Raw genomic sequence first — 18,060 nt, forward strand, 5'->3', positions numbered from 1 at the left:
CTATGGAAGAAAGAGACTTGGGGGTCATCATTGACCACAAGATGAACATGAGCCTGCAATGCGATGCGGCGGCTAGTAAAGCGACCAAAACGCTGGCTTGCATCCATAGATGCTTCTCAAGCAAATCCCGAGACGTCATTCTCCCCCTATACTCGGCCTTAGTGAGGCCGCAGCTGGAGTACTGCGTCCAGGTTTGGGCTCCACAATTCAAAAAGGATGTGGAGAAGCTTGAGAGAGTCCAGAGAAGAGCCACGCGCATGATCAGAGGTCAGGGAAACAGACCCTACGATGACAGGCTGAGAGCCCTGGGGCTCTTTAGCCTGAAAAAGCGCAGGCTCAGGGGTGATCTGATGGCCACCTACAAGTTTATCAGGGGTGACCACCAGCATCTGGGGGAACGTTTGTTCACCAGAGCGCCCCAAGGGATGACGAGGTCGAATGGTCACAAACTACTTCAAGATCGTTTCAGGCTGGACATAAGGAAGAACTTCTTTACTGTCTGAGCCCCCAAGGTCTGGAACAGCCTGCCACCGGAGGTGGTTCAACCGCCTTCATTGAACACCTTCAAGATGAAACTGGATGCTTATCTTGCTGGGATCCTATGACCCCAGCTGACTTCCTGCCCTTTGGGCGGGGGGCTGGACTCGATGATCTTCCGAGGTCCCTTCCAGCCCTGATGTCTATGAAGTCTGTCTATGAAGTCTATGATTACATGAAGATCCCTGAAACATTCAGCCAAGCTCTTGTAATGTGCTTTAGGTAGAATGTAATGTGTGTTCCACAAAAGAGCACAACAGTAGTTAAGCAAAAGAGTTGTATTTGAATTTAGTCTAATCTCTCAATTTCTAGGAAATGAGAATATAGATATTATGATGCTTTTGATATTAAATTGGAATCAATCCAGTAATTCTGCAATCTCAAGGTGTTTAATTCATTAAATAACAGATGCCTGTACCATTGTAGTTATTGGGCTTTTGGCTGTGTCTGTGAGCTTTCCTTTTTCCACTAATCCTTTTTTAACAACTTGGTGATAAGCATGCAGCTGTAACAATAAACCTTTATGTATTCATGGTGCATATCATTCAAGGACCTTGAAGTACTTTCCAAACATTAATTAATCCTCACAACTGCCTTATGATGAAGATACAGCAATCAGTATTCATTGATAATTACTATTTGCAGGTAGAATTAACTGCTGTGTTCACTGCATTTCTGCAATTTGCAATGCGCTTGGAAGTAGGGTATTGAAAATGTTCTGGTAATTCAAAAAAACAAACAAACCCCAATTATGATAACCATTGTATTTTCTTCCAGGCAGAGAAAATAGACATAGAGGTTAAATAGCTTGCTAGCGGTCAGTGGAATAGAACCCATATGTCTGAGGTCTAGTTCCCTGCTTTCACTCTGAATCATCCTGCCTCCCATATATAATAAGTGATAGTCTGGACAGTTCAGTTCCTAAGTTGAGTATTCTGACTGTCTTGTGAGTGTGCCAGAAGCCTGAGAATTACTGCTTTGAAAGGATGTTCTTAGAGTGAATTTCTGAAGTGTGTTTGGTTCCTTTCCCTAATCTTAACTTTCATGACTTGGTGAAGGACCAAAATACCTCTCTCATGACAGCAAAAAGCCGAGAAAATTACCTGTCTTGTTCAGTGAGAATGGGGAAAAAATAGAGCCGCCTGAGACTGAATTGTTGGACATGTCCCAGTACGAAACAAAATAATAACAAAATTAGCATTTTCTAGTTTGGCAGTAATGCAAGGCTTTTATAGTGATGTAGTATCAGTGTCATGTCTTGGGCCTGAAGCCTATTGCCATGATCCTATGAAATAGTGTTAGAGCCCAACATGACACATCTAACTTGAGTATCTTTTATAAGAGCTCCCGATTTCAGTCCAAACTGAAAAAGAGATACAGACTACTTTTTAAAAACGTTCTTCATTTATAAGAAATGTGTTGCAGCACAAATAGGAAAACATTTTTATTTAGAAAACGTAAACAATTTTTAAACCTTTTATATAAGGTTTGTCTTCTGTTTCAGATTGTCTACTAGTTTCTTACACAATGAAAAATGTACAGGCGAGGGAGGGTAACAGGCAAATATTTGGCTTCCTGAAGTATTTCAGGAACTCTGAAGTGTTGGGGTTTCAATAATCATCTAATTTACCACCATCCTGTAGGAGAATTTATCAGTGTCAAAACACATACACATGGGTACATTCAGTCCTCAGCAGGATCACCCAAATCCAGTGGTGTGGAGGAGAAGCAGGGCCGGAGGGAACTTCATGGCTTCCACTCCACTAACCTCCATGGCAGTGTTTCCTTCCTAAATCTTTTTATATCTGGGGCTATCTTGTTGGTTATTGTTGTTGTTTTTGGAGTTTGTTTGTTTTTTTTTAATTAAAATTGGTGTGTGTGTGAGAGACTTTTGCAGGTGTGCACAACATTTTGGTGGTGTTGAGTTGGTCTGCAAGCCGGATCCTGTCCATAGGCCTGACACTAGTGCATTGAACTGGCACAGCTAAAGCATGATCCCACTGCACAGAACTTGGAAATTTGGTGGAGGGGGAGTGGTGGCAGTGTTAATTGCTGCTGCTCCCCTATTGCTAGATTTTTGGACTGTGGGGAGCCCCACAGGCCAGATCTGCCACTGATAAAGTATCTGTTTTGTGGAACACTGCCTCCATGGCATGACATACCTTATGGGAATCATTGCTCCATGAGAATTACAGATCTGTTTTTTTAACTTGCTTCTTCCAGAGTATTAGGTGGGATGTACTATCTTATCACCCTTTCTTTTCTGTGTATTGCATGACCTAATGCTGTCTTCACCCTGTCTCTGCTAGGGTGATGTAGGCATGGAGCTTTAATTTTTCTCTGCCCCTAGTTTTCTCTCTTATTTTGATTTCTTATATTCTGTTGTTCCTGTGTCATCAGTCTTGTCACCATCTCCCTTATCCCATCCTCCTAGACCAGTAGGGGCTCACCTTCTTGGCAGGCACACCACGAGGCAAGTCCCACACTTCCCCAGTGCCACTCCAATCCCCTACCCTGCCTGATTTGTTGCTCAGTGCTCTGTGCTCCCTGTCTGATCTCTTGTTTTGCTTTCTGCTCCTTGACTGCTCTGCCACTGTTTTCCATGCTCCCTCCCTGATCTGCCATGTGCCACACTTAGAAGCTGTCTGTGCCACTTGTGGTACATGTGCTGCAGACTGGTCACCCCTATTGCAGCTTTACATCAGACTTGAAGTGTAATCCATACCAGTGTAAATGTGTCATTTATTCATGCTCTGAATGTTATCAGTAGCCTCTAATTTTAGTTGTATGGGTTTTTGGAAACATTTGAGATCTTTGATCTTAATTTTGGTAATAAAATAATGTAAGCTCTGGCTTGAAAGAGCACTTGTTTGAGGTCAAAGGAAAAATATATGTAGTTTCTCTTCTTCCTGTCACTTCTGAATTCTGCAAATGCATCCCTGCCAGTGTTTTACTTTAGTCTGTGATACCTGTGAAGAGCATGTTTCTTGCCTTCTGAAATGCACCCAGTAAGGTATCCATTTTTGAAGGTACCAGACTATTACCTTCATAGTCCACAAAAACTGGCTTTTCAGTGTTGTCACATTATGGCATCCAAACATGAAGTCTTTCCTGTCGGGCCTGGAATTTGTGTGGTTGATTGCCTTTCTACTCTTGGAGGTGTGGGCTTGTCTGGTGCTACCTATCTGTGTCAAAAGGCTTTCCATACCACCTCGACTAGCCAGGAGGGACAAAAGGTTAATTAACAGTATTTAAAAATGTAAAGAGAAAAAGTCTTAAGTTGGATTTAGGGCTGCATAAGCTGCAGGCTACAGTGTTCTGGCACTGGCTAGATGAGTGACCGCTTCTGCATGGAACAGATTGTGTATATGCAGGCCAGCTCTGCTGGGTCTTCATGGATGGCTCTGTGTATTTATATGAGACCTCTCTAAGACAGTACTTTGGTGCCTCCTTCTCCAAAGGCAAGCGTCTCTTTAGCCTCTTTCACAACCTCTTTCTTAAATTTACCTACACTATATGCTTATGAAGAGTCTCACAAAGGATACTTGACTGTGAGATATAAGAGAGTGGAGAAGTGAGATTTGTTTCTTTGCTTTATATTGTCATTACATTTTGAACATTTCATAAACCCCTCTGCAGTATCTTTCATGATTTCAAAAGAGAGCAGGTGGGGAGGCAGTGAATAACCTGGTTGAACACCCTTCTCTGAGTTATGTAGCTGGCCTTTATTAACATGATCTCTGATCACTTCTGGAGGTAGTTAAGGGCTTTTACTGTTGTTTTAAAAAGGAGAAATGGAAGCACAGAGAGATGAAATGACATATCTAGGGTCATCCAGCAGTCTGTAATTAGGGAATTGAATCCAAGTCTTCCAAAGCGTAGGTAGGCCAGCATCCCGACCTCTGGGCCATCTTTCCTTTACACCATAAGCTGAGCACCCATTATATCACTATCTTGACTATAGTCAAGCTTTAAAAAGTAGGAGAGGTGATATTCCCAGGCCTTCCTACAAATGGATATGTATCCGTATCTCTTCTCCACTAGCAACATCTCGCTGAAAATTATTTAGTTCAAGCACTGGTGATATCAGCTACCTATAAAGTTGTGAAAGTTGCAAAAGTGATGTATTTCTAATACTGATGTGTATATGAAATTTTGCTTACGTGGTAAGCTGTAGACCACTTTAAAGAAGTATTTGGATGATGTCTTGGTCTGGAGTGTTTGGCAGTAAAATGGTTAAAAAATATAACAAATTATTAGGAAATGTAATTATGAATCTGTCGATAAGTGGTTGTGTTGGTATTGGTATATTCTGATACGTTTTGCTACAAATTGGATTGTCATGCTGAGAGGCTGTTGCAAGTATGTACCCATCACAACAAAGAATTTTTCTAATGCTATTTTAATAAATAACTTGTATTCATCACTGAGTCTTTGGGAGACATCCAGCAGATCTGGAAGAGTAACCTTCATACTAAAGATAACTTTGTGCTCTTAGTGAGGTGAATCAGCCAGGCAGGAGGGCGTTTGTGAATCATGTTCCCTTCCAGAGTATGATTTGATGTTTTTCTGCTAAGCTGTTTAAGTCAGGTATTTTTAATCACTTACACGGCGTGTGTGTATAGCATGTGCCTAAAGTGGTAAGTCACAGCAGCTTCTCCAGTGGTGGGGTATTGATGTTCTCCCTAAGATGGACTCTGGAGTACAAGAACAAAAATAATTTTTTGCAACCATCTAGAAAGTACCCTAATGCAAACACTTGTGTTGCCAGAGTGTGTGCATGGGCGCTTCCGGGCAAAAAACGAAACTCACAACCAAGAACAGCCACGACCTTCAGTTTGCGGATGATTGCTGTGTGATGGCTCACTTTGCACAGGATGTGCAAGTGACCCTAGATCTCTTCAATACATCATATAAGAGACTTGGCCTGTCTTTGGACATCGCCAAGATGAAGGTTCTCCACCAACAACCCCCCTTCTCCCTCCCAGCCAGCTGAACATCCCTCGCGCTATCTATGTGTGAGTAGATGGGGAGGCTCTGGAGTATGTGGAGCACTTTCCGTATTTTGGCAGCCACCTTTCTCAACGAGCTACCATTGATGAAGGTGTCAAATAAAAACACCCTGGAAAAAAGTAGCACAGGGCATGGTTCCCCACAGTGTTCTGAGGCAAGTTGGGGCTCAGACCTCCAGAGATGCTCTGGCATCTGGCCAGAGCGCCTCTGTGGTGCCCCCTGCTGCCCTAGCATGCTGTGTTGTGTGCCAGGGCAAGTAGGAGTGGCGCAAGGCTGTGACCCAGGTCCTGTCCTCAGTAAATAGTGGATTGGGATCGCCTCAGAGCCAGCACCGCCTGTCACAGGGCCACGTGGCTTCAGGCAGCACTGGGGCCACTCAGACTGTCACCCAGGGCTTAGCTTGCTCGCAGGGACTGTGTGTCGTGCTGGACCAGGTCCTGCCTCCATGGAACCGACCCAGCCTCGACAGTGCGCGGGGCCCGTGGAGGTAGGACCTGGCCCAGTGCGACATGTGGTCCCCGTGAGCGAGGCCAGGCCCTGGGTGACAGCCCGAGCGGCCCCAGTGCTGCCTGAAGCCACACAGCCCCTTGCTGGACCAGCCCCGTGACGGGTGGCACAGGCGGCGCCGGCTCTGAGGTGATCAGGGCCATGCTGCACTGCTGGGGGCTCTGGCTGTAGCGGACCCTGAGCGCCCCTAAGCTGCTGCTGCTGTGAGGGTGAGCTGTGTGCCATGAGGGCCTTGTGGGAGGGCATGTGCGCCATGCAGGGGGGAAGCTGTGGACCTGTAGGGAGAAGCTGTTGGCCTTGTCGGGGGGGGGTGGTCCATGTGCTGTACAGGGGGGCTGCACCCTGTGGGGGAGCAGGGGACCCACCCCTCCTGAGCAGCTTCCCCACGCAGCCCCCCCACACCCACAGTCCCCCCACAATCCACCCACAACACCCACATGCCCAGCCACAAACCCTAAGCCCCTGCAGAAGCCCCATACCCTCTCCCAAACCTCACCCCCACAAACTCCCCCAACCCCCTCCCCCCAACTGCTTTACACTTGTAAATATATCAATAAAACATTCCCCTACTGCTTTCTCTATATATAATGGTATTTCATTTTAATAGTGGAAGAACACTATTTTGGGCATTTTAATGGGAGAATTTGGGTTTCTTATCACTATCAGAGTACAGGCAGGCTTCAAACTTATGACACCATTGGTTCCTGAAAACCATGTCTTAAGTCGAAACGTTGCAACTCGGAACCAAGTTTCTCATAAGAAACAATGTTATAAATGGGGGACTGGCTCCTGACCCAAGGCCTGATACCCTATTTTCACCAAAAATACCCCAGAATTTTGTACTCAATCAATTATAGATGAGTAATATAGCTACATTAATGTATTTATATTGTAAGTAGCAATCATATTGATTTGGAAGGACTTCTTTGAGGTGACTTTGCTGGATGTTTTGAAGGGCTCTTGGTTGGACTTTTTGAAGGGTTCTTGGCTGGAGTCTTCTCAGGAGTCTTGGTTGCAGGTTTTTCTGGAGTCTTGTCTGCTTTCTTAAAGAAAGTGTCCAAGGAAGTTTGGACAGACGTTCTCCAGGTAGATCTTGTTCGCTGGTGTGGCATCACATCGGATCAAGCATTGTAAAGTCGCAACTGATGTCAGAAATTTGAAACAGGGTGTCAATTTATAAACGTTGTAAGTGTGAAACATTGTAAGTCGAGGACTGCCTGTATTTGAAATTTCTAAACAGGGAACAACAGGATCTCTGTTGGTGAGACAAGTGGTAAGACCCATGCAGAGGAGCTAGTCTAGGGCCAGGAGACCCAGCTGGAGGGCAGTCGAGGTGGTTGACCTCTTGGCCATTTGGAGCTAAGAGGACATGCTTTGACAGTTCAAAGTGGGTCACGATAAGGATCACATCATAGAATCATAGAAGTAGGGTTGGAAGGGACCTTGTAGATCTTCAAGTCCGACCCCCTGCCTGGGAAGGAGGAAAACTGGGCTCAGATGACCCCAGCCAGGTAGGCATCAAGCCTCTTCTTAAAGACCCCCAGGGTAGGAGCCAGCACCACTTCCCTTGTAAGTTGATTCCAGATCCTAGCCGCCCTAACTGTGAGTGTGGGGGCACCTCATCTGGGTCTGGCAGGGGTGCTGCCTTGGGGCTGCAGGGCCAAGGGAGCAGATGCTGTTGGAGGTGGCAGCAGGTCACAGGCAGGCAGGCAGCCCCCACTGGCAGACTGCTGCTGTGGATAGGGGGTGCAGGGGCCACTCTAGGTTAGCGACTGCTTCAGCAGTCCAGCTGGCACAAGGGGTTGTGTCCCCAGATACCAAGTGGCCATGCCTCTGAAGCTCGTGAGTGCAAGAAGCCCTGAGCTGCTCACCAGGGCAGGTTTTTATACTGTAGGGGCCAACACAGGTGCTGGCCCCAGGCTGTAGCTCCCCCTGGCTGCAGATCTGGAAGGAACTGGGCAAGGTCATTTTGCCCCAAGTGGCACACCTTGCCCCACATCAAAGCGTATGTCCAGGCACATGCACTAAGGCAAAAATCCTTGGCTCAACTTTGTGCCAGACCTATTTGAGCTGCTGCAAGTGCATGGGCCTGCATGTGTGGATGTGCCCCATGGGATTTCTTTTGGTCCAATCCTCCAATTTGTCTAGGTCCCTGAATTCTAGTCCTACCCTCCAGTGTATCTTACTGTCCCAAGCTTGGTGATATTGCTGAGGGCGCACTCCATCCCATCTTCCAGATTGTTGATGAGGATATTGAACAAAACTAGCCCCAGGAATAACCTCTGGGGCACTCCGCTTGATACTGGCTGCCAACTAGGCATCGAGTCGTTGATTATTACCTTTTGAACCCAGTGATCCAGCCAGTTTTCTATCCATCTTACAATCCATTCATCCAACCTGTACTTCCTCATCTTCCACTATGTTGTCTCCTCCGTCAGTAAGGGACCCACACTTTCCCTGATCTTCCTCTTGTTGCTGACTTCCTTGTAGAAACCCTTCTTTTTACCTTTCATGTCCCTTGCTAGCTGCAACTCCAGTTGTGCTTTGGCCTTCCTGACTTTGTCCCTGCATGTCCGAGCAATATTTTATCCTCCCTAGTCATTTTTCCAAGTTTCCACTTCCTGTAGGCTTCCTTCTTTTGTTTTTAGCTCATTGAAGAGTTCTCTACTAAGCCAAGCTGGTCTTCTGCCATACTTGCTAGTTTTCCTGCATGTTGGGATGGTTTGTTCTTGTGCCCTCAGTAAAGTTTCTTTAAAGTACAGCCAATTCTTCTAGACTCCTTTCCCTTTCAGACTGCCCCACACTGTTCTTACAGTTAAGAAATGTCTCCAAAGAGGTAAACTAAATATGCTTTGCTGTAGTGTAAACTGGGGGGGGGGGAATATGTTGGGGTGTATATGTGGGGGCAGAGTGGGGGCCTTGTTGTCCAGCCTCCATGGCAAAGGAGAACAGTTTTTACGTGTCTTCTTTGTGACAACTTTGCAAATATTTGAAAACTGCTATCATGTGTCTTTCTTCCCCTTCTTACCTAGTTTCCTTTTTTTTCAAACTAATTATAACTAGTTCCTTCAGCTTTTGCTCATGCAGTTTGCTTTATGCCCCCTTTATCATTTTCATTGGTCACCTCTGGAAGCTGGTTGCATCTTCACCATTGGCGAAAGGAATAAAGAAGTAAAAGGACAGGTTAATTATTTGCACTATCTGTAGGAGTTTTCCATTAGATTTTGCTCATGAGGTGCCAGCTTAATGTTAATGGAAGAAATTGCTTCGCTCTGACCTCATCCAAGGCATAACTACCCATTTACCTGGGGATTTTGCAGTTTGTCCTGCTAAGTATTCCATTTCAACAAGTTTTAATACAGAAATGTTTCTTTTCATTCCCTTGCCCCAAAATAATTCTTCATTTTAATTAACAGAACAGAACATTAGTAGTCTTTTGAAACTGCAGAAACTATATTCATATTTTCTGGTTGGGTACAACACATATCTCCTCTTCATCATGAAGTTCTTGTTTACTGCAAAGTTGTGTGCCTCTTGTGGGGGGAAAGAAAGTGTGAAGCACTTGGAAACTTTCACTCAAAATGTTCATTTTGAAACCTCTCCTGGTCAATGGACTCTGGCTATGAATTAGCCAGAGACACCCAGATATTACCCAGATACCCAAATCTAGTGTTCTAGAAAGCTTTTCATTGCAGGGGCTAAATCAATCTCTTTACAAATCGGGAGCTAATGGCTCAGAGCAGCAGAGGCATAACAAGTCAGCTGGGTGCTCGGGCAGCTCTGATACATGGGGACAGCGGCAACTTCCAGCTGCTGCTGTGCTGTCACCATGATTGTGAGGGTATGGCAGTCACCCTGTCTTAGTTATGCTGCTTCAGAGCAGTCATACAGTAAATCTAAATCTCTGTAGATCAAAAATGAAGTTTTCTATTAATAATGTGTCTAGGAGCCTCTTTCCTCGCCCCCAACTCTCTCCCCCACTGAAAGATGAAGACCACCTGAAATTGCACTTGAAGTCAGTGAGAGCTGTGGATCTGTAGTACCTCTAAGTCAGGCTCTCTGTGTTAATCAGAGCTTTCAGGACTTTGCCTGGCACCTTTATGTATCCAGTTCAGATTACAAAAAAGTTTCTCTCACCCTGTTTCACCTGGTACATTTCTTGGACTAAGATGGAACATATCTTTGCATGTTTTACGTTTTTTCTTTAGCTCATGAGATTTGTTTTTATTGACTTAAGGTTTCCATTGTGTCAAATTTTAAATGCCTTTTACATATTTGCATCTGTAAATATTTCCAAATGCTGTAACTAGCACCCAGTGTCTATGTGCATCTGTGTTGCATACTGTTTGGTTGCATTCAAAGTGTAATATTTAACATGAGACTTCACTTACTGTTAGGCTCTCTATTTGGTCATTAACTGCTCACTTTTTTTTTTTGGTAGGTGTGGCTTCTATGACAGTACCAGTATACATCGCAGAGGTTGCTCCACCCCACCTACGAGGCAGATTAGTTACCATTAATACTCTCTTCATCACAGGAGGACAGTTCTTTGCAAGTGTTGTTGATGGAATCTTCAGCTACCTCGCAAAGGATGGATGGAGGTTTGTGAATTATTACATTTCCAAATAAAGAAAGTCACTCTTGGGAAAGAGCTAGGCAATTAATTGAAGGAATATTAAATTGTTGATAAAATGAAGCAAATGGGGAATAGCTTGCATGTTCTGTGGTAAAACGGAATAACTAGACAGAACTTTAATAACATGTATTTCTGTAAAGAAATGCATACTATTCATACTTAGTTCTGGTATTTAAAGTAGTTTTAGCTCTCCTGGTCATTTACAGCAATTTTAAAAGTGGCCAAATTAATTAGTATGCACGGAAGAGCTTGAATGATTCTCAAACTGACTATAAGAGAATATATAAACCCAGTCTGCAGGTTGCCTTTTAAATGTGTGGAAGTAGATATTAACTTTTAAAAAGGCAAATTTCAAATAGATGTGGCTTTGAAAAGATTAAATTTAAGCATATGCCTAATATCCTTTGAGAGTAAGCAGCGCCTGCCATAAAGGTGAGAGAGCAGAAGGGGATCAGTGGCACAGTGCGGGGTGGGGAAGGGGAACATGCTGCGGATTCCCTGTGCTGCCTTGGGGCAGATCCCTCCTCATGGGCCAGATCCAATCACTTTGTGAGCCAGATCCAGCCCATGGACCCCTGGTTTGCTGACCCCTGGTATATACCATTGCTTTTAGTTTTACAGTTGACATATTCAGTTGAACCAAATGTATTGCCCAGTTTTTCAAGGAGAATGTGTTTTGATAACCTTTGCATCATAATGCAGTTGCATTTTGCTATTGACTCACTGTTCCACTCAAATAAGAACAACAAGTTTTGTAGAATTTTTGTGTCATTTTTAAATGTAAAAATTGTGCGATTGGTTTCAAGACTCTCTAAAAAGGTAAAAGTAGGCAAAGCAGTGTCAGGCCAAAATACTAGCAAACCAATTAAACTACTAGGTTTCTGTAGCTAAGTGTTTTATTATTGAAATTAAACTTCAGATCTAAATTGCTTACTGTCGCAGAGCATGGAGGTGCTCTGCTCCTAAAGAGGGGAGACTGCTGGGGAAAGAGCCCTAGCAGTGAGTAAGGAGCCCAGCTGTGGGTTGCCAGGGCAACTGGAGCCAGCAAGAGACCGCCCCTGCCGGCAGTCAGCTGATTGAAAGGGGCAGGGCCTGGCTCCCTTATAAACCCTGGGGGCTGAGGCCAGAGGCAGTTCTCTGCCAGCAGCCCAGGAGGAAGGAGCCCTCTGCCAAGGGAGAGAACAGAAGCCGGGTGCAGGAGCAGCATTTGACACGGCTGCGAGATGAAGAATCCCCTGTAGGCTTGAATGTTGTTATGGCCGGGTGGCTTCTGTTTATGTTATAGCCAAGGGGCTTGCATTTATGTTGTTGTTTATGACTGGTGGTTTGGGTGAGGCTATTAGGGGTTGGAGGAGGCCTCATAGGGGACTCACAGTGGTGTGGGGACCCCAGCGCCAGTGAGGGTGCAGCATTCGGGGTGCATAGACCCCAGCCCCAGAGAGGGGGCATTGCTGAGAAGCCCCAGAGAAGGGGGCAGCATTGTGGTGAGCCCCAGAGAAGGGGGTGTTGCTGAGAAGCCCCAGTTCAGGCATGGTGAGCCAGGAGAAGGGGGCGGCGTTACTGAGGAGGCCCCAGAGGAGGGCAGCAGTGCTGTGAGAAGTGCCAGAGAGAAGGCGCGGAGAGAGACAGGGCCGCAGAGAGCCCAAACGCCAGAGAGGGTGTAGACCCAGACCAGACAACATCTATTCTATCGGTGAGGTGTGGACTGTGGTATAGGGGAGGAAGCAGAGCCGCAGATACCGCCCCCTGGCACCGGGGCAGTACAATAGGCAGCCTCCCGCTCGCAAGAACATCATCATAATTTCCATCAAGACGTGGCAGACGAGTATAGGGCTGGACATAAGAACCCTAAAGAAGGATCCAAGGGCGCCCCACGCAAGGCACGGAGTACTAGAAAGATGGTGCTGGGAAGGGCGACCTGTTGCACATAAATATATGAACAACATTATATTAGTAACAAGAAAATATTTTGTTTTTGTGGGAAGATCATTTGGAAACGAAATGGTTTTGCTGCTTGTTACAGTGTTGGGACCTCTCTTTCTGTTTATGCCTACCTCCTTTTGATTTCTGTAGGAAGTTTTATACTTTGTGCTAATTAGTGGCCACAAAAACACTAATTAGAACAAAACTTTGTGGATCTGAGCTTATTTTCCATAAACAGAGGGACTGATGTCATGTGCAGTAAAAATTATTTTGAAGTTACCTGCTTATTGGAAAAACAGTAAATAATAGCTACAAAAGAACAGTAAATATAAAGGGATTTTTATGATTTAAGTACTTTTATATCTGACAAGCATCAAATGCTTTGTTGTCTGGATCGTGTTTTTCTTTAAGTATACAGCGAAATTAAGCTTGTTGCTTAGTTTACAAGCCACTGTATAGAAATAAATTGTTCAGCTTATTTGGAAAACCTCATCTGACTTCTAAAGCACTAGATTTTACAGTGGGGGATGATCTTAATTTCAATTTTTTAAACATCAAACAGTAATACTGGAACAGAGTAAAGTTGTAACTCAGAGCAGTGCCCTTATTCTACTGTAAATGATCATTAAAATACATTTCAAAGGGACAGTTTTGTTATTGGCCTTTATAAACTTTTGTATTGCTCGAGGAGACTTTAAAATGTTTGATTTAGTAGATTCTTTTTATCATTTATAAGAGAGTTGTCCAACTGGCAGCTGGTGGGCCCTGTTGGCCACCTCTCATACTTCTATGTAACATGATCCACTTGCAGCTCCTATGGAGGGGGGGAAGCGTGTGCTACCAGTGCAGCCTGGAGGGTGACCATTATGCTTGTTCTCATTTATTGTGCTTTGTGAGATATTTCATTGTACATGTGCCTTCAATCAGTGGGCATTGCAGCAGGTGTTGCGTAGTTGGAGGCTGTGCTGCAGTCACAGGTGGTTGAACCAATGGTATAGCCCCACTCCATTAGTTTCTTGGTGCGTCCCTCTCTGGTGTGTAGGTGGTTGAGACATTGCTACCTTTGCCACAGTTTGTCACCCACTGGAATGTCCATTTTTTTTTTTCACTGTCAAGTATCTCTTTCAGCCTCTCATTCCACACCTGTAGTCATGTCTCCTTGGGTGTGGCATCGAGAGGTTGTATTTGAATTCTAGAGGGGGTGGAGGAATCTGCCCCTCCTGCTCCCCCACAGCCTCCCCTCCATTCCTTAACCTGTTTGAACTGTGCTTTGTGGGCAGATGCTGTCATCTTGTATTGGACAGCACCTTCTACATTTTATTTGTGTGTGTTTCTATTATGTCAGCAGCTTAGGAAGCCAAGTCAGGGGTCCATTTTGTGTAGACACTACACAAACAAGTAACGGATGTTTGTGGCCCTAGAGAGCCCACAGCTTGTTTCATACAGGATGCAACAGGGATATGACAGATGGATAGGAATTGGTAGATGAGATAACAATAAACCAAATTTTGCATAAAAGCAGAAGTCACTTGGGGTGATGTGGCAATAAATATAAAAACAAATCTCAATTCTTAGGCCTCATTTGCACTTAACTGGGGCTGGTGTAGTTAAATGTGGCAAGATCATTGTTTTCTTTTAAAACTCTAGTCTGAGGAACAAGAGGTGGTTATGGTGGGGTCTTCAAACTGGTTCTCTACATGCTCAGAGTACACCTAACCAACACAGAAATCATAGGTCCTTCACAAAATGCAGTAGTGTCAACTTTTATTTTAAAAAATTGGCCTAGAGAATAGGAGCTGCTTGTGGTACTTACCATGCATCCAAATCCATTGGGCAGGGAAGTTTTTTCTAGCAGGGTTCCAGGCCCTTCTCAGCCCACCTGGGTGGTAGGAGATGTTGGTTTGAACCTTCTTGCATTGGGTAAGGCCTAGAACCCAGGTCTCCATCCTCCTGAGTTAATTGCTTTAATTACAAGGCTATTCTACACTATAATAGGAGAATATGATATAACTGTACATCGTGCATTTTTCCTTTGGTGACTGAGTTGTAAAAATAAACATATCCACAGACTGCATTTTGTGAGGCCTCATCCTTACAGTATATGTTAGGTATTCTCAGAATGCACTTACCAAAGGGACCCACTCAGGATCAAGAAATTAGGTGTCCACTGATTAAGCTAAAGTGGGAGTTGTGCTGCACAGTTCAGACTGGGTACAGTCGGAGGACATTCTCTGCAGGGTCAGAAGAATTCTTGGATGTCTCCTTTCAATTTCTCAAGGCACTAGCATATTTGGGCTCCTCCAATATTAGACTCTGGCCGTGTGTGTGTGTGTGTGTGTGTGTGTGTGTGTGTGTGTGTGTGTGTGTGTGTGTGTGTGTGTGTGTGTGTGTGTGTGTGTGTGTGTGTGTGTGTGTGTGTGTGTGAGGTAAAGGTGTCCTGTTTACAAGCTATTGATGCCCATTGGGGCAGTGGAGACAGGACTCCACTCTATCCTTAACCTCAGCATTAGGAGGTGATGGTCAGCAGTTGTGTGTGTCGGATAGGAATCTTCTGACTTGTGCTAAGCTTAAGTGGTGGTTTACATACAATGAAAGATCTAGTTTTAGTTTTACTTAAGCTGTCCTTTGCTTCATTTCTTGTTATTTTTTTAATAGTTCATAATACTTAAATCAAATTCCTATTAAAATGCTGAAGGACATTAATTGTTTAAGTGTGTGTGTGAGGTAGGCTATGAGACTGGGTGATGTCTTATTTTTTGAGACATGTTAAATAAAAGTTTGTTTTGTGACTGAAAAATTTTATGTTCTCTTTGCTTCCACACTGATAAGCAGAAAAACCAAAAGCTACATAAACTTCCCAAACATGGTAATGATTATTGAATATTCTCTGAACAAAAATACGCATAGAATTTTTTTTTCTTGTGAATAGATATCATTCTGGAAAGCTATGCAAACATAGAAATCTGCTGGAGGTTTGATTGTTGCTTATACTGTAGTCAGGACACATCTGAGATGTTTATTTTTGGAAGTATTAAATTGAATCATTTATAGTTTAAATCAGCAGTGCAGTTTGGAATGGTTTGTAAGAGTGTTTCAAAGATAATAAAACAGAGGTATTACTGTATTTGCAAATATGCTGTTTGTTGTTGCATAGATCTGCTGTTTTTCCTGAAGAAATACAGGGTGGGGAGGAGAACAAGCAAGTGCATGGATTGGTGCCGCTTCAAAACTCAGTGGCTGTGTCCACATGAGCAGGGGTGTGTGTCTGCAGCAGAACAAATAGTAGCAGCACAGATTTGTGCCACTACTTTATGCTGCAGTGTATGCCGCTGCTCATGCAGTTTGCAGCAGGACACGGGGGGGGTGCTGCCTGGGGTACAGAGCACCTCAGTGCAGGGCTAGCCTGTAGGCAGCCCCACCCTGTGCCCTAAGCTGCCATGGGGGAGCAGGCAGCCCAAGGCTGCCTCTGGGGCACACTATGCCCCATGCTGAGGCCCACGGAGACAGGGGAGCAGCCAGCCTAGGGCTGTCTGCTCCCTCATCTCAAGGCACACTGTGCCCCAGCCAGTTGCTCCATGGCTAGCTGCGGTGAAGTACGTCTCAGCATGGGGCAGGGGGCTTTGCAGCGGAGCCCAGTGCTGAGGCACACCGATAGTGGAGCATCCAGCTCAGGGGTGCCTGCTCCCCTACCTGGAGGCGCACTGCGTCCCAGCGCAGGGGCTCTGCAGTATGTGGAGACAGGGAAGCAAGCAGCCCTGGGCAGTCTGCTCCAGCACGTGGCATTTTGGTGTGCATCATGCTGCTTTTCTTTCTAGGCATTTTATTTGCTACTGGGAAATCCCAGTAGCAAATTTTGCCCAGGAATGCATACAACACAAGGTTTAACGTGTAACACATGTGGTTTGTGGTGCTGCAAAGAGGTTTGCAGCACCACAAATGGCACATCCTTGCGTGTCTGGATCTGGCCAATATGTTCAGTATATTTTTTTTATTCTGCACTAAATGGACTCCTAGGGCGCATCCACACACACAGGCACATGCACTTGCAGCAGCTCAAATAGAAGCAGTGCAAATTTGAGCTGGGGCTTTCTGCCTCAGTGCATGTACCTGGACATACACTTTGGTGTGGTGCAAGTGGTGCCACTTGGGGCAAAATAATCCTGCCTGGCTCCTCTTGGATCTGCAGCCAGGGGGAGCTAGATCCTGGGGCCAGCACCTTTGCTGGCCCCAGCAGTATAAAAAGCTGCCCTGGCAAGTAGCTCAAGGCTACTCGCTCTTCTGGAGACTCTACCCCTTGTGCAAGCTGGACTGCTGAAGCAGCCCTGAGAGTCCCCTCTACCCACTGCAGCAGTCTGGCAGTGAGGACTGCTGCCTGGCTGCGACCTGCTGCGCACTTGCCAGACCCAGATGGGGACTGCACAGCCAGTAGAGGCATCTGCCCCTCTGGGCCAGCTGCCAGTGGGCTGTGGCTGTAGAGTTGGCCTTTGTGCGGCACTACTGCTGTGTGAGTTGCCCAGATGGCTGGGCAGGGGCAATTGCTCGGAATATGTTCCCAGTGTGGTGACCTGCTTTGAACTGTCAAAGCATGTCCTCCTGGCCCCAATTGGCCAGGAGGTTAGCCGCCTCTAGCTGGGTCCAAGGTACCAAGGTACCAGCTCTGAGCAGGCTCCTCTGCCTGGGTCCTGCCACTTGCCTCCCTAGCAGGAATTCTGGTGTTTCTTATTTGAAAACTGAAAAATCCCTGATTACAAAAATCCAAAAGCCACTCTGTAAAATACCCTGAAATCTATGTTCCTCCACAATTAAAACGAAATAACATTATATATAGAGAGAGACAGAGACAGCAATTAGTTGGGCAATGTTTTATTGATATATCTACAGTGTTAAAGCAGTCTGGAAGCCTACCAGTGTCTCTATCACCATAATAAACTGAATTCTAAATACCTATATGTTTTGCTGTTTGCCTTTGGTTTTCTTACCATAGAGCAGTTGGAGCTTTCCCTGACCCCTTCGCTAACCAGGATGTGGGGACAGCTGCCCCTGCCACTACAGCTTCTGCCAGCAGGTCTCATCCTGTCTGGCAGCTGGGCATGCAGAGTGTGTGCTGGGAGGATGTGGGGTTTGGAGAAGGGTGGGGGGATATGGGTGGCTGTGGGGGGCCCTGCGGTATGTGGGTAGGTGTGGGTAGATCGTGGGGGGACTGTGGGGAGGGATGCTCAGGGGGTGGGTTCCCTGCCACCCACGGGGTGCAGCACCCTCGCAAAGCTCACAGACTGCCCCCTTACAGGGCCCACATGCCCAATCCCTGCTTGCTCCCCCAAGCCCCCAGTGGCTGGCTTGCCCGGCCCCACCCCCCACTTGCACTCCCAGAACCCCAGATGGCTGCCCCACCCCGCCCCATCCCCCTCTTGCAACCCCAGACCCTCAGTGGCTGCCCCGCCCCA

At 45.7% G+C, this 18,060-nt stretch overlaps 1 protein-coding gene across 7 annotated transcripts in view; it reads left to right on the forward strand.

Moving 5' to 3' along the window:
• SLC2A13 (solute carrier family 2 member 13) overlaps window positions 1-18,060 on the forward strand; it is a 318,345-nt gene that overhangs the window by 64,674 nt on the left and 235,611 nt on the right. For all 7 annotated transcript variants that reach the window (XM_025209708.1, XM_025209706.1, XM_025209710.1 and 4 more), the window contains one exon: window positions 10,499-10,658. In XM_025209708.1, coding sequence (XP_025065493.1) covers window positions 10,510-10,658 — 149 coding nt within the window. In that variant the 5' untranslated portion in view covers window positions 10,499-10,509. The remainder of the gene's footprint in view (window positions 1-10,498; window positions 10,659-18,060) is intronic.

This window comes from Alligator sinensis, unplaced genomic scaffold (assembly GCF_000455745.1).
Source record: "Alligator sinensis unplaced genomic scaffold, ASM45574v1 scaffold9_1, whole genome shotgun sequence".
In the NCBI taxonomy this organism is placed as follows: domain Eukaryota; kingdom Metazoa; phylum Chordata; order Crocodylia; family Alligatoridae; genus Alligator; species Alligator sinensis.